The sequence below is a fragment of the Grampus griseus genome (assembly GCF_964374135.1).
Source record: "Grampus griseus genome assembly, chromosome: 2".
Taxonomy (NCBI): Eukaryota; Metazoa; Chordata; class Mammalia; order Artiodactyla; family Delphinidae; genus Grampus; species Grampus griseus.
In genome coordinates this window covers 156,267,246-156,293,562 of record NC_139018.1, presented here as the reverse complement: position 1 = coordinate 156,293,562, position 26,317 = coordinate 156,267,246, and the positions used below count along the sequence as shown (strand labels likewise).

At 45.1% G+C, this 26,317-nt stretch overlaps 1 protein-coding gene across 7 annotated transcripts in view; it reads right to left on the bottom strand.

The window, feature by feature from the left end:
• The window catches only part of CELF2 (CUGBP Elav-like family member 2), a 527,424-nt gene that overhangs the window by 101,226 nt on the left and 399,881 nt on the right, over positions 1-26,317 (bottom strand). For all 7 annotated transcript variants that reach the window (XM_082648491.1, XM_082648492.1, XM_082648496.1 and 4 more), the window contains one exon: positions 14,766-14,848. In XM_082648491.1, coding sequence (XP_082504617.1) covers positions 14,766-14,848 — 83 coding nt within the window. The remainder of the gene's footprint in view (positions 1-14,765; positions 14,849-26,317) is intronic.

Genomic DNA, 26,317 nt, shown 5'->3' with positions numbered 1-26,317 from the left:
TCCATAAAACTCAAAGAGCCTATCATGTTTAGAGGAGAGAGTCAAGATAAAATGCTGGCGAGTGCGCCCCAAGAATCCAAACTGTAACATCTGTCCCACCAAACGCTGCCAAAGAGACTGAAGGTCACCGTTCATACGAGACCTTGGGATGCTATTCTGGGAGCCGGGCACCTGGCACAGTCGCCTTTGAAAGACCTGCGTCCTACTGGAGCCCTGACTTGCATGCAGTGTGTTCTCTGTTTTCCTTTTCCCATCCGTGACTGTGAGTGGCTTTCACCTGTGATGCAAACGATGAAGAATACAAGGGTGTGTCTTTAAAACCAACACAGAGAACTTCTCCTTGACCTACCTCATGGGGGCACCTCTCAGGAGGTGTGACCAGATTGTCTCAAAGATTGAAACCTCCTCAGCATTGTTTTCCTCTCCTTCCCAAAGGGTAAGAGAAGTTCACGGTTAGTCAACTGGGTTACTGGCTTCTTTCCAAGACCAAGGGTGAGGGGGCTCAACTCATGGGATTCAGGGAGCAGTGAGCACCGGTGAGAAAACAGTAAGGGTTATGAACCTCCAAACTGCCTAACGAAGAAGCAGAAGCTGGGTTTTTTTTGTTTTTTTTGTTTTTTTTAGCTCAAATCTATTAATCCAGCTCTAATCAGACTGAAATATAAAGTTGGATAGAGGAAGGTGAGCACGAAAGAGCATGTATCAACTGTATACAAACCCAGCTGATGGGAGTTCTTCTTCAAGAGCTAGTCAGTTGCCTGTGCTAAACACAAACAGCACAAGGTGTGTGTGGCAGGCCCAGAGGAAGCCTGGTAGTTTTCCTTTCGCATCGCATGTTCTCCTTCTGGGTCGCCTTTTCTGTTCGGGTCTAATACACCGTTAGCTGGTGTTGCACCAAACTCTTCTTCCTCTGGGCACCTCCCGTCCTGTCCCACCTGCTTCCCTTCCTGCCTGGCTCCTCTCTCCACTCTCGACTGCTTCTTTGGCCAACTTCGGGAAAGGCTGGCCGTGGGTTTCATTTTATGTAGCCACAAGCGACCCTGTGCGTACAGACTGCTACCTAGGATGTTTGAAGATTAGGAATAAGCCCAAATGTGAAAGATGTCTCCAGATTTGTAAGAAGTATGGATGGAAAACAAGAACTCACTCAAGAGGAAATCTCACGATGACTCTGTAGGGCAGATGACCTTCCTTTTAAGCCTCCCAAACTGTAGAAACGTACAGGTACACCAAGGTACACACAGCACCTCTTATTAGGAGACAGTCTACTCTACCCTAGCGTTTGGGCGGTGGTTACACTTTGTCTCTCAGGCTTATCAAGAGAAACAGCAGAGCAAGCACTCTGCTTTCCTGGGAAGGCATTTCAAGTCCACGAATGATGAAGCAGCAGGGATTCTACGAGACTATGGTTCCTGTGAGGTGGGGCCGGGCTGCCGCGTATTACAGATTAACTCTTTGTGGCAGAAATCGCTCTTCTTGCTTCAGAATAGAACTAGGCTTAAGACAGCACCCACTCCGCTCGTCCCCTTCCAGTCTGGGATGCATGAATTCTGTGTAAGTCTCATTCATGGGAGATTTTCCGGCAGGTCTTCGAGTGTTGATGGGATAGAAAAATACAGGTGCCTGGAAACATGGATGCTGGAGAACAAAGGATCCCCTCCTCTGGCCAGTGACCTCTCTATCTCCTTCTTCACCTGTCCTGGACAGTCACGTCATCCTGATGTACCCAGGACTCAGATGAGCAAACAGATCAATTCAGCACAGACCAGAGGCGTGTGTGCACACACATCCAGAGCATCTTAAAGGGAACTGCGATAGATTCCCAGAGCAGCACGGGTGAGGCTTGCTCCTACCAGTGAGTAAGCATCAAACTTTACATACTATGCAAATGCATCATCTGGGGATCTAGTTTAGATGCAGTTCTGGGGCGGGGCTGGAGCGCACTTCTGACATGTTCCCAGATGATGGCCATGCCACTGGTTGATGGACCACACTTTGAGTAGCAAGGCTACGCTGTACTTGTGGGAGGATAACCAGCCCGTAAGGGTGATCCCAGGCATCCGGATGGACAGTGGAAGGAGGAAACAGTTAATCGCCACCACCCGTCTCTGGGGGCTGAAGATGATTCATTCTCCCAGCTTCGGTTCTCAAATCTGCCCGTCGCTGGGAGAACTTTAAAAACACTGATGCTGGGCTCCCCGCTTTGAGAGATTCTTACTCAATTTGCCTGAGGTGTGGCCTGGGCATGTGTAGTTTCAAAAGCTCCCCGGGAGGATGTGCTGTGCAGCCAGGGTTACAAATCACTGCCCCAGCTGTAGATGCAAATGGACTTAAAGGTTAAGGACTTTCCTTTTTCTTCTTCCATTCTTTATAAATTCATCTCATTCATCTATCATTTTAGGTAAATGGCCAGGAAGAATATTATCTAATCTGTCTGGGTCTTTCTCAGAGAATGGAAAGGAGAAAAGGAATTGCCTGTTCAGTCACCTCACATCACAGACTGTAATCCACGGACAGACTGGTAATCTGGGTTCTGAATTTCTGACTCTTTAAAATGTTTTTAGCATCATCTTGGAGAGGAGTTCTGGGGACACGAGGTGCTGAAAAGAACAACGGGGGCAGAGCTGGGAGACATGAGTTGTCCCACGTCCACCGCCAAGCGTCTGTGTGACCTTCCTAACCGCTCTGGGCTTCAGTTTCCTCGACCATAAAGTGAGGGGGTTGGACGGTGTTGTTTCTAAAAACACTTATGATCAGATCTGGTCTATTTTCCTCCACATGCCCTGTGTTCCTCTGCTGACCCAGAGAACAACAGTCAAATAAACAGAAACCGACTGAAATTCGCCATGGATTTCCTAGGTTTGTGGCTCTTACTTTTATTTTCCTTACTAATGATGGTTTTTGTCAATGACCTCCAGGGGTTTTATGTGGCAACTCTGACTCAGGAGAGATTTAAGTAACTTGGTGATCGAGATTCTCTGCTAAATGACTCAACAGTATCTGTGAGATATTTTTAGGGGCTGTGATTATAGTTAATGCCTCCATGAGCAGAAGAAATGTAAGCTAGAACTCACCGAAATCTGGGCTAACATTCCTCTTCCTCTTTAAATGATAGCTTATAAATATTAGTAAACCATAAACCAGGTATTAGCAATGGATGAAGATGACAAGGAGAAGCTCACCTGAGATTAGCTGCGAGCTGTCTTTCCCACCTAACCTGCTCTAGCTCAGGTGGAAGAGGGAAACTATTAGCCATAAGAGATATTCACTGATTTGTCACAGAGATTTTCTCGAATAGCCACAGCTACTTAAACTTCCTTGGGTTGAGAGTGACGGACTTCGAGTTGAAAAGGCAACCAGAGTGAGAAAACAAAACTCACTGTCTAATTATTTACCTAGTATTGTATCATTAACACGATATCATTAACATGATATCATTAACATATCATTAACATTAGCTCAGCCATATATAAAAGCCCTTGGCACTGTACCCAAGACGGAGTGGTCAATAAATGTTCACTATTACTATGCTTTTTATTAATTGAACATTGATTATTTGGTTAAAATTATCTAAATTCTGAAAGCCAATGAAAAATATCAGGCACATAGACAAAAGGTTTACTCAACCAAAATTTGCTAGAAACCTACTCCTCCTGGGGTTCTAACAACTACGGGTCTGACTTTACACCTAAGATGTAGGATATAGGCAAGGACACCAATGAATTTTCTCTTTCCTAATCCACACAACTTGTTGACCGTTCATCAAATGTACCCTGGACCCCATACGCCGCTTAATGTGAAACATCTGGCAGTTTCCTGGCATGTATTTAAATATCAACATATGCTCTTCTGAAGAAATGACGATACCGTCTATGTATGGGCAAGTGCATAACACGTGGAATTGGACAGCCTGAAACATACCCCATGGACCTTCCAGGGATGGAGGTGAGTTTCCAGGGAACCTGTTCTCTTTGCTCTTACATGGTCCTTCCTGTCCCTGATGGAGGACAGTAACGTAGAAATATCGGTGGCCTAGAGAGCATAGAACTCCTGGTCTCAGAACACCACGTGTCCAGGGTCACAGGCTCCCATGACCAAGACAGCAGCAGAGGTGACAAAAGTCTAAGCCTGTACAGTCATCCACTTAGCCACACTCTTACCAACACAGAAATCACAGCGTGATGACTGGACAGAATTAACCACATCAACTGCCCTAATATCTTCAACGATCCTTCAGCCTTTGATCCTAACTTGCCTCTTGACAAAGGATGAGCACAGAGCAGATGACTGGATGGGGACGGAGAGAGAAGGACATCTGAGCCCCCCGGACCCATGGCAAAGCACCCGCTGACCTAGTCTCCCTGCCCTCAACTTGCCGTGGCCAAGAAGACAGCAGTGATTGTTCGGTGAGGCTGCTCAGGGAGGATGTACAACCCCATCCGCGGCGTTTGCTGCATATTTAAGTGCCCTTGTGTGTGTGGGGGGGAGTCTGGTCCCTCGTTTTCAGAAGCAGAGGATTCAGATGCCTGGACGGTTTTGCAGACTTCACCCTCCACCCCAGACCCTGGCTCCTCATGCATAAAGTAAGAGGGTAAGTCTGATTACTCCATAAAGGCCCCCAGGTCTCCTCGGGGCCGCAGGGTGGGGGGAGGGAGGCTGGGCTGGAACCCCTCCGAGTTGCTTCCCACGGCTACAGCCTGCTGCCTCATGCTTTGGGCGGCACGTAATAGGGTTTATGCTTAATCTTCGGAGATGAGCCCAGGCCCCCACCTTCTCTCCCCGCTTGGACGTGGAGCCCGGAGATGGGGGAGGGCGGAGAGGCCAGCTGGATGGAGACAGGACATTAGAATGCAGATTACGGATTGGGACCAAGAGCCTGGGGATGCAGATAAAGAAGAGAACCCTAATAACCTGAATGTTAATGAGCTGATGTTGGTAAAGCTACACTCCTCTGAAGAAAAGTGTTGCATTTATAATCATTTTGCAAAGTGGTTGCTCTTACCATAACGACTGCCTCTGATCTGCGGCTCCCTCTTAGAGGGCCTGGTGCCAGTCACCTGGTACCCGGGTTACCAGCAAACCCTGCCTCGCCTGCCCACTGTTTCAGGGGACCTTGGAGCCCCAACTCGCGGCAACAGGACCGACTTGCAGATGGGGCGCCCGGCCGGCTGCTGGGGAGGGAAAGCCCGGGCCCAGGCACTCTGGCCCTTATGTGAGATCGCCGTGCGGCACGGCTAGCAGGACAGCTGAGGCTTCAGATCTGTTTCCAGGACGGTGGCACGGGGAGCCACGGTGGTCATCCGGAGCTTATCAGTGAAGCCATGGACGGGAACACACTTCCTGCTGGAGGTCCCCTGAAACGGGGCTTAGGACCTGTACGCCTCTGCCCCGACCAGTGGGGGGCAAAGTCTACAGGTGCCAGAGATGTTGGTCTGAATCTGACTGTCAGCTCCCGGTTACCAGCTGTACAACCCTGGACAAGTCACTCCCTTTCTCTGAGTTTCAGCTTCCTCACCAGCAAAGGGGCTGGATGACACACGCCTCGTGGAGCGGCGGTGACAATGCAAAGTATACATCCCGAGAGTCTCCCTCGGGGGCCTGAGACCTGGGCCGCTGACAAAGAGTCGTCACCTTGTGCTGATTTTCCCTGTTACGCTGTGTTGGCCCCTTGAGTCGCGCACCTTGCTCCCTCCGAGGCGCGGAGCATCAGGCCAAAATCCCCTGTCAGGAGGCCGAGCTTTTGGGGAGGCTGACCGACTGTGACCTCTAATTCTAGTTTTGTCACTGCTGTGTCAGGGGAGGGCAGAGAAGTTAATTTAATCTTCTGGAGCCTCTGTGTCCTCCGTATAACAAGGTGAATGCTATCGATACATCACCCAAAATGCTTTTAGGAGGGAAAACAAATAAACAACAGAAAGCCATCTACAAACACAGGCTCACTTATCCATGTGGACGGGCGACAGTGGCCAAACAGATAAAGGAAATCCACCGGCAATCCTGGAGCCTCGTTAGGCTGAACAACCTTGTGAAACCGAGGCCGGAAGCAAGGAATCAGACCGACTTGATGGCATTCACTGCCTCCCCTTTCCTTTCTCTGTTCCCTGGCGGAAGAATCATGACTGCTGAGCTCCCTGCTGGTTCTCAACCAGAGGGCAGAGGGAAGCAGACGTGCCGAGAATCTCAAAGGGCAGCGTCACACCTTGGACGGTCCAGATGTGTCTGTACCAAGTCCTCTACAGTCACTAAGCCGCACCTGAAGCGAGTCAAGTCAGAGACCTCTATCTACCTCCCGCCTATCTATTTACTTACCTAACCATCTAGATAGGTTTTCTTCAATTCAATAGGCCACCAATGTAGCCAATGCACAGAAGGCCAAGAACGCTTTCTCCAAACTGGAAAGGACTCTAAGAATCATTCCAGTCCAACCACTTCCTTTCTTTGAAGGAAGAAAGGACGGACTCTTGAGTGTTCTCAAGTGCTGGTGGAGGAAGGGGTGGCAGCGCGAATATGCGTTCTGAGTACTGATGGGAGGTATCGCCGGCCAGGAACAATAAAGAGGACAAAAGAGAACAGCGGTCACGGTGCCCCTTTCTGCAGCCTCCCACAGGTGCTGACTCTTCACCCTTTCATCTCGGTGACTTGTGGGTAGTGAGAGCAGGAATGATATGGTCCTGAAAGACTGCTTTACTATCAGAACAACTTTAATAGCTTATGTCTGAATCCTAATGATGCTTCCCGAGCACCTGTGTACTGTGACGGTCCACGGCTACAACAAGCAGAGGACACATGAAGCTTCTGGCCCTGCCCCCCTCCCTCCCAGTGGCTGGTCTGCTTCCCTTGCGCCCAACCAGACCGGATCCGGCCCAGCAGTGGAGCTCCAAGGCTCCCTCTTATGCCGGCCTCCCTGGCTCCAGCTCAGCCACTCTCTATTTCTTGGTGGCTGGGGAAGGACCTTGGGGCTCCCGGCCGAACTCTCTGCACACCTCCCCGCGTCATACACTTTTTGGTGGCCCAGAGTTGGAGGCTCTGAACTGGCCAGCCCACTTCCACTGGACAGTCTCCTGAGCTGGGCTCAGCTCACACGTGACAGAGTCAACCTCTGTCTGCACGCTAGTCATAGTTTGGGTGATGCATTCTCACGGAGACTGCATACTCTAAAGACAGAATTTGGACCCTTTTCCAACTTTATTTTTAAAAAATTCCCCCTTTCATCTGACTGACATAATCCTTTCCTCTGCGATTCCATCCAGACCTTTAGTCAAATTCATGGCTTTTCCCCACATTCTTCTCTTGAATGAAATCTTATCAACCTGGTGGGAAATGAGATCTGTGTAAGTGAACCAAATACTCCCAACTGAATCTTGACATATCACAGAGGGATGGTAAACTCTGAACTCTAACTATGACTTAATTTTGCCGTTGTGCCATCCATCCCCTCGTGCCTTCACTTGTGACTGTGAGAGACCAACATTCCTTAAGCCATGACACAGGTGACAAGGCACATCTGGCCAGGCGCCCGTGCTAGGTCACACGCGGGCTGGCTCTGATAAGCCCTCAGAACCGTCCTATTAATTAGGTTGGTATTTGAGACTATGTTGCTTGCAAAACAAAACTGGAAGCCCTTCCACTGAGTTCTGTTACCAGAAAGGGGTGCAGCTGCTCCTAGTTTAACCCTGGGCTGCCCGCCTCAGCCATTTTCAACTCACCACCACTAGGGACCCCGCATGAGTCTTCTCCCTTAGGCTTCCTTGTCTTGAGAGGGCCATATTTTAAAAGTAACTGGGTTTTCATTTTATACCTCAAACTGGTTTTTCATTGTATACCTTTTATATCAAAGCCATACATCAGTAAGTGCCAATCAAAGTTACTGAACTGTCTGCCAGTCCAAAGCAGAGGTGCCCACTATTCGGGTGGCATTGTAAAACTTTACGGTGGGTGAAATAGACAGTTTCCAACTGCCTTTTTAAAAAAAAAATTTTATTGGAGTAAAGTTGATTTACAGTGTTGTGTTAGTTTCTGCGGTACAGCAAAGTGAATCAGTTATACATATACATATATCCACTCTTTGTAAAATTCTTTTCCCATACAGGTCATCCCAGAGTACTGGTTAGAGTTTCCTGTGCTCTACAGTAGGTCCTTATTAGTGATCTATTTTATATATGCCAACGGCCTCTTATGAAGTACTAAAATACACTTTTTCAGATGCCCTGGGATTGGCCAGCAGACTGGGAAGCACCAGGCCACGGATTTCTTCCTCCCTCCAACTTTCTCGGGTCTAAACCAACGAGCTGACCAGCAATCCTGCCACACCTGGCTGAGACCTATTTGGGGCCGGTTCTACACCCTAAGCCCTTCTTCACACTGGCCTGGCTCCGCAGGTGGGTAGGGGCTTCTGCGCCCACCCCTCCCAGGAGCTCCTCCACGGCCGCACGGTGGCGCTCTCCACCACAGGCCTTTAAAAAGTCATCTTAACAGCAAAGTAAGTTTATGTTTGTTTAGCTTGTATTTCTGCAGGACTGAGTATTAGGGTAAAAGAACACAGGCACAGCAGGGAAATAGCTGCTTCGGGGCAGTCCTATGAGGCCAAATATTTCAGCCGTGGCCAAGTTCTGCAAAGGTAAATCTGAAGAATGTACACCCAAATCAAGGTGTCCTGATTTCTCCCCCAGCAAATACACTTTATCTGTTGGGCTGCTACCCAAGAAGACTTCATGCCTACAGAAACTGTCAAGTGGAAACAACGTCTTACAAGCCCATTTTTTTCAGGGGCTCAGAAAGCTTTACATACATTATCTCATTCAGCACCTACTCGTCTCTTAAGGTGGAAAGGCAGGGATTACCACCATTAAATGACAGTTGTCAGGTGTCCTCACACATGCGCCATGAATCAGCCATGATCCTGAATCGAAGCAAAAACCAACCAACCTGCCAACGTGAAGAATATATAGTTCATGAAGTCAAAGGTCAGAAAGGTGACTACACTGAAATGAAGAGTATGTGTGCAGGCCAAACACAAAATGAGATTTTCTGCTATGTCTTCCTGTATTTATTTGACTGAATTGATATCCACATGTGGACGTGTGTGAATGTTTACCTATCCTGTAGGTATACAGAGATATACGTAATATATAGATCTCTATACGTGAAACAAATGATCATTATATACACATGGAATCACAAATCTACATGTATCTTACATTTTGGAGCGTTCGGGCAAAATGATCATTTTTGGAATAAAACTTGACTCCTCTACAAGTATTTTATTCAACTAACTCCCTCAGGCATTAAATAACCAAGAGTTATTTATTAAACATCAAACATCCATAAGCACACTGGCTGGCTTTGTTTTTTGAAGATTTAGTTATAAATATCACGGTAGCTACTGTAGTCCCCAGTACGTAGGATGGTGCCTGGCAAAGCACAAAAATGCAGTAAATATTTGCCTAATGAAAGTATGAATATCTGTATGTCCTACACGGCACGTGAGTTTGAGGACTCAAATCTGTTCGGAATGATGTTTTGACTTTTATTTTTCCTAACAATCTTTAAAAATTTTTTAATGATTTAAAAAAAAATTTCGTTTGATTAAAAAAAATTGAAGTATAGTTGATTTACAATGTTAAGGGAGGGAAGGACTGGGAGTTTGGGATTAGCAGAGGTAAACTATTATATACAGGATGGATAAACAACAAGGTCCTACTGTATAGCACAGGGAACTACATTCAATATCCTATGATAAACCATAATGGAAAAGAATATAAAAAGAAGAATGCCGGGCTTCCCTGGTGGCGCAGTGGTTGAGAGTCCGCCTGCCGATGCAGGGGACGTGGGTTCGTGCCCTGGTCTGGGAGGATCCCACATGCCGCAGAGCGGCTGGGCTCGTGAGCCATGGCCGCTGAGCCTGCGCGTCCAGAGCCTGTGCTCTGCGACGGGAAAGGCCACAACAGTGAGAGGCCCGCGTACCGCAAAAAAAAAAAGATGAAGAATGTCTATATGGGTATAACTGAGTCACTCTGCTGTACAGTAGAGATGGGCACAACACTGTAAATCAACTAACAATTTTAAATAAAAGGAGCCTGAGGAAAAACACTTCTTTTTGATTCAAATGGGATGGTTCGGGGGAAATTTCCATGACATGAAGAGATGGGGTTTGAGAGATTTTTATGACAGAAATAATAATGATGATGATAATGATAAAATAATCATCATGGCTCTGAGAACAAAGGCATTAAATACATATTAATAATCAGAAGAGGTGGTTCAGAGTAAGTGAGTACCTCAAAAAGCATTACAATGGGCAAACTGAATTTGGTCCCAGTGAGAGCCTTTGCTGTTCTGCTGAAAGAAATTAAGCCCTAGCATTCCTCTCTTAGAGGACACAGGGGAACCATTCCATGGAGAGTTGTGTTAAAGGCTGCCGGGGAGGACTGCCGACCCACACAGGGCCAGCCAGGAAGGGGGTCATTCACGTCATGTGGGTGAACACACGTGGCCCAAGAGGCCATTTTATTTACAGCTTCTTCCTGCTGGATCAGGCCCATTTGTCTTTATCTCTCAAGTCTATGTGTCGTTCCCATCTGCCACTGCTAACACGGAGCGCTCTAAACAAATGTGCTCTTAGGGCTGTAACTCCTTAATATAAAGTGCATTTAATAAAACTGGTAGTGACTCTAAAAAGAAAGGAGGAAGGCAGACTCGGAGAAAATGGCTGGAAGAAATTTGCAGTTAATATTTTACAAGACATTTGGATTCTGATTCCTCCTTGCTGTTAAAATTTAAGAGCTTTTTCAAACCTGTATTCCTCTCTGTTACTACATCCTTAATTAAATTAATTTATACGGTGAATGCTCTAACGATACTGCTGGAGATTTTCAATCAAAAAGCCTTATTGCTAGAGACAATGTGTGTGAAGACCTTGAAAAAAAGAATGGCATAAGGCCTAGTGCTGTCACTGGCACAGGGCTATTTGGCCCTGACATCTGATTACTGAAGAGATCGTGGTAGTTTTCCCGTGCCTCTGCTGAGGTCGTTATTTTATTTTTTAATTAAGCTAAATTAGGTCAGTGAGAACAAAATGAATCTTGCAAGTTGCCTTCACAAGGGTTTTCTCTCTCGGAAACACAGTGGCAGACGATGATGTTTCTACTGAATAATTCTACCGGTGAGGTTGTGCCTGCCTGAAACCCTAAACAAAGGAAGCTATCTCTTAGCCTGATTGGCTACGTCGTCAAAGGACGGGCAATCAAGATTTGTCCAAGAACGCAAATGGCTCAGCTGTGGAGCAAGTCTACCCAGTTGGTAGCAAGGCCAATGGTTCATCAGGCTCTGCTTTCTGTGCAGACACGGTCACAGACTCACTAGGGATCTCAAGGGCGCGTGTGTGACCGTATAGCTTTGCCGCCTGGCACACAGCAGGCACCGATTATCATGAGTGATTTGTTAACCTAATGAAATGTCAGTAATAAATTAGGCACCGTGCCTAAGATTTGATCTGTTGCATATGTGTCAAACCACTATCTGTAGAGCAGAGCATGATCAAACCAGGGGAAGGACCTCGCTACCCTCCAAAGCTCATTTCTTGCTCCCTGCGTTGAGCTCCTGAATTTTCTCCCTTAATTTCTAATAGTGTATTTCTAGGATCTATGTTGAGCACTTCAGAGGATGTAAGACCCAGCGTCTTTCTCAGTCACGTGGTAAGAGACAGGCTTGAGAAATGTGTCCTTAATGCCTTTGCACTGCTAAGTAAGGCCCAGATGCTTTGCCCTATACCTCACCACAGAAAGGGTCTCTATAATCCATACATGACATGGGAGGAAGGGTGCCTTTATACAAAAATCTGAGAGCAGAAACATCCAACTGCATAAATGAACATCCCATCAGGTGTTCTTCCTCTCCCATACTAACCAAGTTCTTTGTTTCTCTCAAGAACGATAGTCTCTCAACCTTCACCAAGTTTGGTTGCGGGATGAAAAGTTCCATTATGACAAAACATATCAACTGCAAAAGAAAATTAAATAGGGAAAAAAACCTCCAACCAAACACCCAGCACTATTTGATCTTGTTTTAAACAGAAAGCTGTGGACACTTTAGAAAGAAAGGCAGCAAGTGCATTTTTAATGGATTTTATCCACAGGAGAAATGATTACAACCAGAAAAGCTTTAAAGTGTCAGCTGGTGATGCATTTTTCTTTATCCCTTTTATTTTTATTCAGAAAGAAATTGAAGGCATATGGCAAAGTGCATCATTAATTTCTTATTAATTTCATAATATGAAGGCAACCAGTTAAAATAGTAGTGTTACAACTTTAAATTACTGAACTCACTTGGTATTTAATGAGAGATTTAGCACAGCAGGGATTCTGTTAAATTAAGTTGTTCCTTCACATCACAGTGGGAAAACAGGTGTATATTGGTTTAGAATTATGGAAATGTTGACTAATTCCAAGACTTGTAATCAAACAGAAAGGCACCCTGTAATATTTTTTTCCCCAAGAATATGCATTAATCTTTTATCTGGTCCCTTTTCTTCCTGCCCATCAAAGCTCCCAGCTGATAGGAAACCACTTTCATGTTCTTCCTGGAGCTGTTAAGGGTGATGCTGATCAGATAAAGCAATACATAAATGCAAGATGTGGAACTCTGTTCCCATGCGCCTAATTTGAAATGGCAGATGTAGCAATACTGTGCGCACTGCGAAGGCTAGGAGCTTACAAATCAGACCTGACTTCTCAAAATTTTCATTTAACCCACCTCAAGTAATTGGGCATAGGAAATTGAACTGGATAAAAAGAAAGCCGAAAACAATCCACAAACCATCTTTTCCAACCCCAGATTTCTTGTCCTTAATAATGGGTTTCCAAAATCACCAGCCCTGACTTCTGCATGCAGAATTTTTAAGGCGAAAAAGAGACATGGGCAACATTTTTTTTTTTTTAATACAGAAGATGCTATTTGTTTGCCGAGAAAAGGGTCAGAGTAAGATGTCCCAAACGGGAGCAAACTCATCAGTCATTTGTAGGTTTTTCAACACGGCCCATTCATCAGATTACTTCTGGGTTTCTAGCGAGCATCTTCACGTATGAAAATTGCATGTTAAGAGCTATGTCCCTCTCCTAGTGGAGGTGATGAACTCAAATTAACCAAGCTCTGCATTAATTTAAAAATAGGATGTGATGTGCCTCTATACACCCTAAATACTAAGTAACAATTTATCATCAAGTAATATTTGTAAACATACCTAGAAGGGATTTTGTGCACTAATTACTGTAAAGTATTTCTTTCTAAAAGAAGGAATACCAAGTGGGTTTTGGGGTGGATTTGGAGCCTGGGAAATAAAAAAAAATTTTTTCTACCATTGCCAGTAAATATTTAACTTGGTTGCTTTGTTCAATAATGTAACCTAACGCTGCAACCTCCTACAATTTACGTTGGAAAAGTTCCATTTATACAGAGAATGAAGCTGAAATGATACTTAAAAAATCATTAGGCAAAGCACTTAGACCAGTAAAATCTCCGTTACTAAAAATCACCTTAGAAGTTTCAGGGAGAAGTAGTTAAATTGAATTGGGAGGGAGAATTCTGGTATCACACTTGCTTTTCTGAACCACTGTCTCTCTGATTTGCTCGCACAAAAAGGGGAAAACCAAAGTGGTGTGATTTGAGACCAAGGTTCATAACTTATTACTTTTTGGTTATTACGAAGCTAATGTTTTGAAAACCTTCTACTGACTGCCTTGTCACTAAAACATTATACAATTTTCAATTGCGCTAAGGTGGTGAATTAAACAAATGCTATCTTTTCTGGGGGTGACAGGGTATCAAATGACTTGTGTACATAGGTTAGCACGACAGATGAATGATAAAAAGTTAGAATTATACGCTGAAAACATTAGGGACATCAAGTTATCTTTCTTTTACTATTATCAAACCAGGTTTCAATAAAATCATTAACATAGCACTGATTACCAGAGGTTCTTCACTATCACCTACACAAATCATTACGCTATTAAACTAACTCATCCCTGACATTTGAGTCAACAGGGAAGATATCCCGACAGCACAGAGAAATTTATACCAGCATACACTAGATAAAACTGTCCCAGCCCCCCAGAAATCATGTATTCTGATGAAGTAGCTATAGCCCACATCAGTTCATTTCTAGTGAATGGTACCAAGCATCCAAAAGTACTGGGAAGGAAATGGAAAAAAATTGTAAGCTTTGTATTTTCTGTTCTCTATCGACATGAAGCCGCAAATCGGGCATTAAAACATTGACTTTGTTAACCACCATTGACTGTTTAGAAACCATTAGGAGGTTGAATATTACGGCTGTGCAGGGTACATTTTTGTCCTTTCAAAAGAAAAATCTAAGGACTAAATTTGAAAAGAGGCTCCTGGTGAGTAAAAGCTTTTCCTTTTCCATTTGCTCCTCTCGTGCGTGTGTGTGTGTGGAGTTTCCCCCCGTTTTGAAATTGCAGCCCACCCAGTCCTCTTTTCAGCCACTGCGAGCCAGTGGGGTCACTCTGATTTTCTAACCAGGGGACATACGCTCTGAGAGGTCTTTCTGTCAGCGGTAATGCCAGCGTTTCTTGAGGGGCTGGCCAGCTGCTCTGGCTGCTGCAGGGGGGACGTGAGGTGGGGTCAGCACACCCTCCTCAAAAGCCCAAAGTCATTTTTGGCACTAAGAGCCCATCACTAGAACCTTCAGTTGAAAGGACCATTTTCAAGCAATAAAGTGATTTTGGTACAAAAGTAAACCGACTCACCCCAGGTAAAGTTTTAATATTGTGCAGTGCATTCTGGGCCTCAAGTGCAGCTTTTCTTGTATAAAATGTTACGAAACAACAACCTACAGAGAGAAATGAAAAGGTTTTAGAAATTTCTGTGAATGCTTTGCTTCGATATAATGGAGACTGGGGCGAACGAGTCATCTACTTAAAAGGATGCACAATTTAAAAATAAAGTGCACGGGAACAGTAATAACAGCTCAAGCGTTTACACAGCGCCTTTCATCCTAAATCATATTTATTAGCTTCTCCCCACTTTGGGGAGTCAATTCCGAACTGTGCACCAGCTACGGGGAATCCAGCTGCTCAGGAACGAGGGCGGGAGGTGGCGGGTGGGTTGATAGTGGGACTGGCAGTGCATCCACGGCACCCAGCGAAGTGCTTAATCACAAGCACAAGGGCAAAAACTTACATCGACTATCATTTTCTTAAAGAATATCTCTAGAACGTCACCCTTTGAAAACACTTTCTCAACTCCGAGGTTTAGACAGCTGGATGATAAGCTCCCCAGGAGCTGGGATTGTGCTTTATTCTTTTTAACTTCCACCACAGTCCATAATGCAAAATTCCATACATGAAACATGCAGTGTTTGTTCGCTGAAATGAAAGACTCTATTTTAACCAGTTGAGAAAGTACGCTATGATGCAGTGGGCATATGCTGAAACACGTTTGCAGACTCTGTCCCGTATACTAAATACGGCTGTGGTATGTCAACTGGTAACCTCTTGACTCCTCGTTTCTCAGAGCTGATGGGAGTTCCAGGCTGAAGGCCCCTCCAAGAGAGACCGGCATGTACCCTCTTCCCACCCAACTCCCTCCACCAAAGAAAATGGTCTTGAAAACTGTTTACATTCCTTCTGCATTCTAAAGGATGGCTGACCCCTTCTTCAACCTGTATCTAAATACACTGGTTAACATACGTGGTTAGACCAGAGGAAGATACCGGTTAATTATCTATTAATTAGCGTATAGTTTCTTAGCACAATCAGGCTTAGAAAAAAGGGGAAAAAACTTTGGAAATTAAAAAAAAATAAAAAAAGATGCTGCCTCTGACCTGGGCTGCCTTGGATGAGTTGGGTTGAAAAAAAAAAAGCAGAGAGATGCAGTCACCCAGATTGTACATATTTCACCCTGGTCCTTATCCTAATGCTTGGAGAGGTGGAGAGAGCCTTGAGAGGTCCTCAAACGCCAAGTACAGCAAGTGGCATGAGAGAAATTCACAGCACTAAGGCGTCAACATTGGCTCTATTCAGGGGAATGACGTAAGTGAGGCCAAGAACAGAAGAAACGTGGCACAGCTGGAGAGCAGGAAGTTGGCACCACAAACCGTCAAAGGTTCAAAATCATACACGGGCTTCTACTTTTGAAAACGAAACTCATTCAAAGGAAGAAAATAAAGTACAATACCATCCATACAACATTCCAAAACGCATACGCTTCCTCCTTATCTGGAAAAAGGAAACTTGGACCCTTGTTGTCAAATACTCGGTTTCACTGGAGTCTACTGAGATTAAACATGTAAGACCTCCACGTCCTGGACAAAGGAGAGTATGATCATAGCTCCTCGGCATTTAAAAAACTCCATGCCTCCAAGGATCAGAAACTCTTAAAGTCTATCATTTGCATGATGGAGGGATACGAAAATTATGAAGTGTCTTTAAGGAATCACAGATAGACAGAGTGTTCCTTTTTATGTGAGCTTCCCACTTCAGCTATTTGAGTTCTTTGACCAGAGTTCATTTGGCCATACTGCCAGGTGGTAGATTTTTTTCCTGAACTGATCAAACTAATGTGTGATTTCCAGCTTCAATGGCATAACCTAGGCCCAGAAAAGCTATAGGAATTGCTTCAAATCAAGGAATGATTTTAAACAGCAGAGTCAAGTCCCAGCTTCCAGTATCCATCGTAATCACTTTAAGGGGAAGAAAAATTATATTCCCCTAGGCTTGATACAGAAAGAACAGGGAAAGAAAACCATGACGCAAAAGAATATTTAAAAAGAGAATGTCTAACTGAATCACTGCTGTACAGCAGAAATTAATACAACATTGTAAATCAACTCTACTTCAGTAAACTTAAAAAGAAAAGAAAAGAGAAACAGGGAAAGACATCATCTCTGTCTTCCAAAAGCTTCTAACAACCAGACTTTGAGTAAGTTCTCCTTTCTCTCTCCTGGGCTTATGGGGTTGGCTTCTGGGTAAGAAAGCAATGAGGACGCTCCGAACTTCCACTTCAATATCGAAGCTACAAAATCTGATGCTTTCAAGCAGGTAGATTTTGAGGGTGTGATACTTAAAAAATAGAAGATTTCGGATGCAGTAGAAGTCACAAGGCAGTTTGCATGCCTGGAAAGAAGGCAATTAAGGAAGAATGATCTCAGCAGAAGGAAAACAAATGCCAGTCTGGCCACGCTCAGAGCTAAGAAGGAAAAGTTGAGGTCGGCCTAAAAGAACAGTGTAATGACAAGGGGAACGGAAACTGTGAATGACACATGATAAGATAAAAGCAACAAAGAATAAAGATGATGTAAACTGAAGGAATCTTGTTGTTGGGCCACTGTGGACCCAACACATAGCGGTCTCAGGAATAAAGAATCCCTTCCTGCCTTAAACACCCAAACAAAATCCCTACCACTTCCCACGGCCTGAAATTCCACTGGGAAGGTGCAGTTCATTTGCTATTTAAGTATTAAAATGCTACCCTTGAGGAAGGTAATAGGTAACTGTTCCTAGCTATTTACACCTTGAATTTGGCAACTTCAAGTGTTTCCCTCTTGAACAAGGTTCCTAGTGAACAGAAGGTGGTTTCTGTGCTTGTTTTGTTTTGCTTTGAGAAAGGGCAAGTTTGAAGCTGATGTCTGAGCAGCGTGGGATGGGGGTGAAGAGGAGCAAGAATGCAGCGAGGAGTCTTAATGGACAGAAGGGAGATGGAAAGATATTCCAAATCTCCAACTCTTTCCAATTTCATCCAGGGTCCACTCTGCCTATGTAACCGACGAGGTGAAATCAGGGATTTGTCACTACAGATCCTCTTTGAACTGTGCATAGCTTTGAACTCTTTTACTCTAGTCCCATCTAAACAAAGACCTTGGAAGAACATGTCCCTCGAAGCTCCAGTTCTAGTTGTAATACACAGAAGAGCATCCTGGACACCACTGGTGATACGCCTAAGCCCTCACTGCTCACCGACCCCCAACCCAAAAGCTCAGCTCCATGCTTGGCGAGCGAACTTGGGACCTTTGAAGGAGGTATCCCACCTCCAGGTGGGCAGAGACCCAAGGCTCAGTGAGTAGAGCTCGGGCTGAATTTCGGCCCCGACTTGTAGCCTCAGCTGGGCACCCTCATGCAATGAACCACTCGCACCAACATGGGGGATCTGGGGGAATCTCACCCCAAGACTTCTTTTGGTTTCACACATTCGGTTCCTGAATGACTCAGTGGAAACTACCTTACTTCCTCTAGACCTGAGTTACTTTAGCTGCATCACCCCTAAAGCAGTGAATAAAAACCAGGTCTGGGGACTTCCCTGGTGGCGCACTGGTTAAGAATCCGCCTGCCAATGCAGGGGACACGGGTTGGAGCCCTGGTCCAGGAAGATCCCACATGCCGTGGAGCAACTAAGCCCATGTGCCACAACTACTGAGCCTGCTCTCTAGAGCCCACGAGCCACAACTACTGAGCCCTCGTGCCACAACTACTGAAGCCCGCGTGCCTAGAGCCCGTGCTCTGCAACAAGAGAAGCCACCACAATGAGAAGCACACGCACTGCAATGAAGAGTAGCCCCCGCTCCTACTTGCCTCAACTAGAGAAAGCCTGTGTGCAGCAACAAAGACGCAATGCAGCCAAAAATAAATAAATAAAATAAATTTATTTAAAAAAACACACACAAAAAATCCCCCAGGTCTGCCTACCACTCCCTCCCCCTGAAAAAAAAAAAACCTACATGGATATATAACCAAAGGGTTTCATTCAGAATAAATTTTTTTTTTAAACAGTCAAAATTATTCCTGGGCTTCCCTGGTGGCACAGTGGTTGAGAGTCCACCTGCCGATGCAGGGGACACGGGTTCATGCCCCGGTCTGGGAAGATCCCACATGCCGCGGAGCATCTGGGCCCATGAGCCATGGCCGCTGGGCCTGTGCATCTGGAGCCTGTGCTCCGCAACGGGAGAGGCCACAACAGTGAGAGGCCCGCGTACCACAAAAAAAAAAAAAAAAAAATTCCTTCCCTTTCTTGGCTAAAAATGTCTTGCACTTCATTCAGCATGCATACTAATTAACTTAATAAAATAATGTTTCATTAAGTTATCAGAAAATCTGCGGTAGAAATACTCCCAATTTCAACATTCATCTTAGAGTCAGCCATTTGTGTTTTTCCCCCGATGGGACATGAGTCTGGACACTTCCAGAGTAAGAATGTGTTTCACAGACCCTTGCTTCTATGAGTACTCTCCCAGCTAAACAACCACAGGCTTTTTTAGCAGTCAATCACTTGATATACTCACTTAAAATCTTAGACCTCACACCAGAGGGCCCACATCACAAAGGGGATGGGAACCAGGCAGGAGTGAAAAAAAATAAAAATAAAAAATAAATAAAATAAAATCTTAGACTCATTGACTTGCGGAGATCATTTCAACACAGGAAGGGAGAAATATCACTAACGTTTGCCCTGAGATGGTGCTCATCATGGCAAAAGGCCAGGGAGCGACTCTGGATCCTAGAAAACCCGTGGAGGTGCAACAGGAATTTTCTTTCCTGCCTACCCTAACTGGATGGACAGCTGTTAAGGGAACCACCTGGCTTTTAGATTTCCCTGCACCAGCTGTAACTCAGGTCTGAAATTTACCAGATTCGTTTTGCAGGTCAGCTGCAACACCAGATGGCCCAGCAGTCTGATTCGGGGGACAGACCTCCCTCCTCCAACCAGGCTCTGCTTCCAACATCATGGTAAGGTGGGTGGTTAAACGCCGACAACAGCCCCGGGCACTCTTCAATGGTCAGCGGCTGCGCCGTGCACCCGAGGTGACCACCCCTCTGGTGTCAGCATCGCTCCCAGAATCCGCTTTCCCTGCTGCCTGTGGAGTGCAGAGCAAGGCCTGACGCACGTCACAGACGGGAAGCCACCTGCCGGGGGACTCCAGGGATGCGCAGAGCCGAATGCTTCAGCCAGGCTCAGCCCTCCTGCTTTCTGCTCTGTGCGGCTCCACATTTTTCTGCGCTACCCATCTGACGGAGTCTCATAAGCACTCGCACCTTATAATTCTTGCCACCTTTATCCCCTGGCTCTGGAGTTTCTGCCAACGGCAGCAGCCAGCTTAGGAAAGATAAACATGATGGCCCACGCCCAGGTGACTTCGTGGCATCTCACTTTCCAAGAGTTTCAACAATTCACTGTGTTAATAAGAGCTCTGGATTTCAGAGCCAAAAATAAAAAAATCCATGTGTTGCATGTCTATTTATCAGGCCCATCCCCTTACTCCCCACCACGGCTCTCTAAATTCACAGGCAGAACAGGTTAGGGGGTAGAACTAGAGAGGTGATTCCAGAACCAAGTATCAGTGTTTCGGGCCCATACGGAGCCTAACATGCCCACTAGTGATGACTCCTGTACTGAACCCCAAGAGATGCTGCAGGGGGTATCACGTGAAAGCCACGGGCCATTACCATCTCCCTGTGAATTCATTTTGCGGCTGACCCCTGGGAAGGCCACTTAAGACAGATATGTTTGGATGGGAAAGAAGGTCTAGGGAGAAAGGTCCTGGGGTGCGGAGTGCCCACTGTGAAGGCCACCGGTGTGAGGCCTCACTATGGGCATCTCTGGATGGTCAGGAGGCACCCAGGGGACGCTGGGCCCCAAGGGAACGAGTCAGGGGGCCTGGCAGCTTTTGACGGCCCCGATTCCCACAAGCTGGCAAGTTCAGCAATCTGGTTGCCCATGTTCAGCTTGTAAAGCAATGTGTCATCAGGATCATAATCATGTGATATGATTAGACCATCTTGTACCGTAAGTTGAGAATGGTAATTCTCAGAGACGCCAAGAGCTACCTACTCCAAACAGGGTAGTTGGTGTCTGACTGTATTTCCTCACAAATATGTTCTGCGGCCATAAAAAGTTCCCTCAGGTATTCTGCTGGCTTCACTGCTGAATCATCTGAAACACTGGGATGAGGCTTCTGCTGTTTCCAAAGATAAAGCCTCAAAGAAGACAGGCCAATGGTCTCTACACACACACACACACACACACACACACACACACACACACACACACACACACACACACACACACACACACACACACACACACACACACACACACACACACACGTAGGGTATTTAAAGCCATCAAGAAGACACTCAACTTTACTGAAAGACTTTAATTTTAAATGATCAAGTAGACTTATCCTAAAAGAAACCATCTGGATTATCACCAATCTTTTCAAACCACAGCTGTTTCTCTTGGAAAAGTCTAACTTGGAAACTCTTGGTAATAATACTCACAGGGGAAAAAAATGCACTACTTATGCAGAGACAACCAGTTTATATCATGGCCTGTCCTGAGTCAAACAGCACTTAATTTGCATTCTTCCGTGTGGAGGGTGGTGTAGACACAGCCCGAGAGAATGGTACCGAGATCAGATTTTAAAATTAGTTCTTCCCTGAAGAAAACTGACACCATACTTGTTCAAGAAACTTCTCTGAGGTTACCAAATTGGGGAGGAAGGAAACTAAGGTTTGATGCTCTGAAGACACCATTTTATAAAAAGACACTTTTAAGTCTTTGGCTCTAAAATATGGACAGCATGGTAGTTTTTTACTCTATCGGCGTGTTTGTTTTAAAGAATCCAGGTATGAAGATGGTAGGTCAGTGACTTGAAAGGTTTGCAATTATTGAAATAGTCACTTGTCCGCTGTGGGGTAGAAATTTCAGATCACATGCCAACAATTACACTTTCAATGGCACAGGAAGCCAGGCCTATGTATGGCTGGTCTAGTGGAACATTCCTCACTATTCTCCTGGAGCCACCAGCTCCCTCTCCTTGAAAGGTTGCTCTCATAAATGGGAGAAAGGGCCTTTTGGGGAATGTTCTCGTCCTGACTGTTAATACTTTTTCTGATGAAACTCTTCAGTAATATCTTAATATGGGAAATTGTGGAACGTTTTCTGAAATACAAACAACTAGACAACTTGAGGATAGAGAAGGTGAAAAAATGATTTCCCACAATGCTGTGGCCAAGCTGGTAAAATAAACAGTACTTCAGGTTCGGCGCTTCTGGTGTTGTGTACGTGGACACCTGTCTCCCCAGGTCAACTCTGTCCCTGGGGTATAAAGAGGGGTCCATCCACGTCCTCAAGGTCACTCAACATCTTGTACAAGAAATCTGCATCACTGTCAAAACCGACACAAATAAACATTTGACAACCATCACAGAAAAATCATGTGCTGGTCGAACCCTGTACGTACTTCTTTAAAAAAAAAATAGCCCCGGCAGAGAGATTCAGTTCAAGCTGTATTTGAATTCAAGACAGCAACAGGGTCACCATGATGTAAACTGAAAATTCCTTTAAAGGCTGCCTTTGAATTCCAAGGGGCCGTCAGATCAAGAGACCGAGGCCCTGCGAGGCTAAATGACTGAACCTGCTACGGTTTTTTCTTCCTGTGAATGAAGCTCTCTTTTGTCTACACATTTGCAAGCAAAGCAAGTGCCCCTTTACACAAGTCCACCTGCAGCTGGGATCTTGGCTTCGTGTCGAGTCGGTGGCACAGTTTAAGTCAAAAGAGGACGGACTTCTCACCGTTGCTTCCCCTTATCATCTGTTTTCTCCCCCAAACTCAGCCACTATGTAGAGAATTTCATGCTTCTTTGAAGGTTGTTGATCTCAGTGGTGCACTCTGTGCTCAAGTGAATCTCCCACATGCTAAGTAAGGTTCTGACTATCAACCACGGGCTCACCCACTGCCAAGACCCTTGACTTTCAGTTTCTACGAGGCAGTTCAAGGTTCAAAAACCCCATGCCAAAATCCCCTGAATTAAATTGTTAAAGTAAACTTAGCACTGACCTTAAAAAAAAAAAAGAAGTAGCCTTCCAGGGGTCTAGAAGATGACCCTCTAGAGTCTTGAGGAAAAGGACAATGGCAAAATGCCATCCAGGAGGCAAACTGGTCCCCTGGAGAAGCACGGATGGATCCCCTTCCTCAGCCTAAAGTCCACCCCCCCAAAAGAACTGGTACTGTCGGTTAAAAACCACATCCAATGCACGGTTATTAACTTGGGGCCCCCATAGTCCTAGGTCATTCTTTATTCTTTCTACTTTGTCCTCAAAACATGGCTTGCTTTAGAGGAATGTAAGATGGGACTTAACACGTGATGCTACTGATGTCACAAGCTGCATTTAAAATTCAGTCCCCTGGAACCCTCCTACACTGTTGGTGGGAATGTAGATCGGTGCAGCCACTATGGAAAACAGTGTGGAGGTTCCTTAGAAAACTGAGGTTAGAGCTACCATGTGATCCTGGGCATACATCTGGAAAAGATGGAATCTCTAATTTGAAAAGATACACGCACCCCAATGTTCACAGCAGCACTGGTTACAATAGCCAAGACATGGAAGCAACCTAAGTGCCCATCAAAGATGAAAGGATAAAGAAGATGTGGTACATATATACGCAATGGAATACTATTCAGCCATAAGAAAGAATGAAATTTTGCCATTTGAAGCAACATGGATGGACCTAGAGATTACCATACTGGGTGAAGTCAGACAGAGAAAGACAAATACTACATGATACCATTTATATGTGAAATCTACAAAATAACAGAAGTGAATTTATTTACAAAACAGACACAGATTCACAGACATAGAAAACAAACTGATGGTTACCAGAGGAGAAAGGTGTGGGGAGATATAAATTAGGAGTATGGGACTAACATATACACACTACTATATATAACACAGATAAACAACAAGGACCTACTGTATAGCACAGGGGACTCTATTCAGTATCTTGTAATAACCCGTAAGGGAAAAGAATCTGAAAAAGAATCAATCTATCTATCTGCCTATGAACTCTGTCTATCTATCCATCCCATCCGTCCATCACTATCTACCTACCTATCTATCTGAATCACTTTGCTGTATACCTGAAACTAATACAATACTGTAAATCAACTATACTTCAATAAAGAAAATAATAACATTCAGTCCCCTGGCTGCTAAACACATGTATGTGTTCCCTAGTGTGATTTCCTTATCGTGGCCCCTCTGAACCTGGATGCTGCCCCAAGGGGGTTGTAATGATATCAACTGAGATATCAAGGAAAAGAATTTTAAAAGGCAGCGAAGCAGAAATTCCTTAAATGGTAAGAACCTGCAAGAAGATGAAAGGGTTTTGTTTTGCATCCTTTTTTTTTTTTTGCTTTAAACTCAAAAGTAAGAAAAATAAAATTAGAGGAAGTTAACGTGTCATCTTTCTCTTGGCTTCTATGCCTATTCCATAGAATCAAAGAATTTTACAATTAATTAACTCGAGTCATCCAACTCTCCATCCCTCTCTCATAGCACGTTAGCCAAAAGCCCACAATCACACAAGTAGCTCAGAGCAAAGGCAAAACCATCCACGTCACTAATGGCTCACAGCCACCTTCAAAGTTATGCCTATCATAAGAGAGTTTGCCATGAACCACCCCGATAGCTTCTGCTTTCCTCTGAAGGATCCTCAAGAATGCTTCAACCTCCTCTCATGTCACTGAAAATGTCTTTCTACACCCCAAACCTCTCCTGTTTTAAACTTCTAACAGTCTTCTCTAAGACAAAGCACTTTTTTCCCTCTCTATGTAAAAGTGGGACTTCCAGAGCAAGAATAACAGCTACCCAATACAAATGCCACATCCTGTAGAAATCAACTTTTAATGAAACCGTATCCAATTAGCTTATTTTTATAGAGTTTCATATAATGGGCACCCTGATGTAAAAAGTAATACCATCTGGCCATTACCTAGGAAGCAGACGGAGCCGTCGTTCTGCTTTCAGTACCTGAATTATGTGGACACCACTGCTTGGCCCACCAACTGCAATCCCAAGGGAATCCCCAGGGACTTTCACTGACAAAGCAGGAGCTGTGCTTATGACTTCTGGTTGCCTGGGGCGCAGATCCTACGCTCCTCCAAGAACCCCGACTCATGTCCCCAGCAGGAGGACCCCTAGGCAGTAAATCAGTGCCAACTTTTCAACCAGGGAGACAGCACTGATCTCACGGGGCTCCGTGCAACCCCGCACCGTTTCCTGAGACTCCGCACCTGACATGCTGGGACCACAGTCGGTTAATTGGCCACAAGATCAGTCTGCCCTGGTGACTTTTCTTGAAGGAACCATCTCCTGATACTCCCATGGCCCCGTGAAGTGAGGCACGCTCTCCAAATTCTCTGCCAGGCAAACGGAGTTTCTTTCTTTTTTTGACCTAGATTAAATCTACCGCATTTTTAAGCCTTTCGGGAAAGCAACCAGGAGGGATGTGCACGGATCTGTGTGTACTGCAATACTTCCTCACCAATTATTATGTAAATCCCAGCAACTGCAGGACACAGATCGAAAAGATATCAAGGGCAAAATTGCTGGGATCTGCTTTTTCCCTTTTCCCTGGGCCTCTGAAATAAGCCACTTAGGTTAAACCATTTCAGTGTAATAGCTGTAAAAGTATCTGAAGAATTTTAAAGTCACCCCTTTCCCCTGATGAGACAATCACTGCACTTGGCTGTTTCTTAAAGGCTCCCACTCTGCTCTAAGCATTGGAAGGTGAGTTTACGGTGCCGTGCGTGTTTGCCAAGGAGTCATGGGGACAGAATGTAGAGGGCAAGCAGTCTCCTTTGTTAAGAAATGCAAGGGAATAAGCAAACTGTGGATCTGATTAATTTGTATTTTTAAAATATTAATTCTAGAGTAGGAGGGAGGGCTATATTTTTTCTTTCAAGGTAAGAAGAAAATAGGTTGAACATGACAAGCCAACAAGAAGGCCATACTGGGTGGTCTCCCTCAAGTCAGTGTGTCTGGCCCCAATTCCTGGGCTGGTCAGTCCCCCCCGAGTCTTGGTGGCAGAGAGGGTTCTAGGGGGCATGGCAGCAAAGGCTTCTTCTCCAAGGGTCCAGAGGATTGAGCAAGGCCTCAGGCTGAGTTAATCAAGATACCTTGACAAAGATTAAGGAAGGTGTCCCAGGGTTAAATGTGGTAGAAGACAGTTCCAATTAAAAAGGATTTAGTTTCAAAAGCACCGAGGGACCTTATTAAAAAGAAGTTTCTAATATAAGGTTATTGTGTAGTATGCGTTCTCTTGGGGACAGGATGGCGTTATAATTAGGAGCCTGGTGGCAATGAGAGTCATTTTCCTGTGATTCTCAATTCAGCACACTGGGCCATGAGATGCTTCCTGGCCAGACCACTCTCTGAAGTCTCAACTTCCCTGTCCTGCTTTGATGGTCGGGCAACTTGTATTTGCCAAGTCCACACGTTCAGACCCCTTATGTTGGCTTGAATA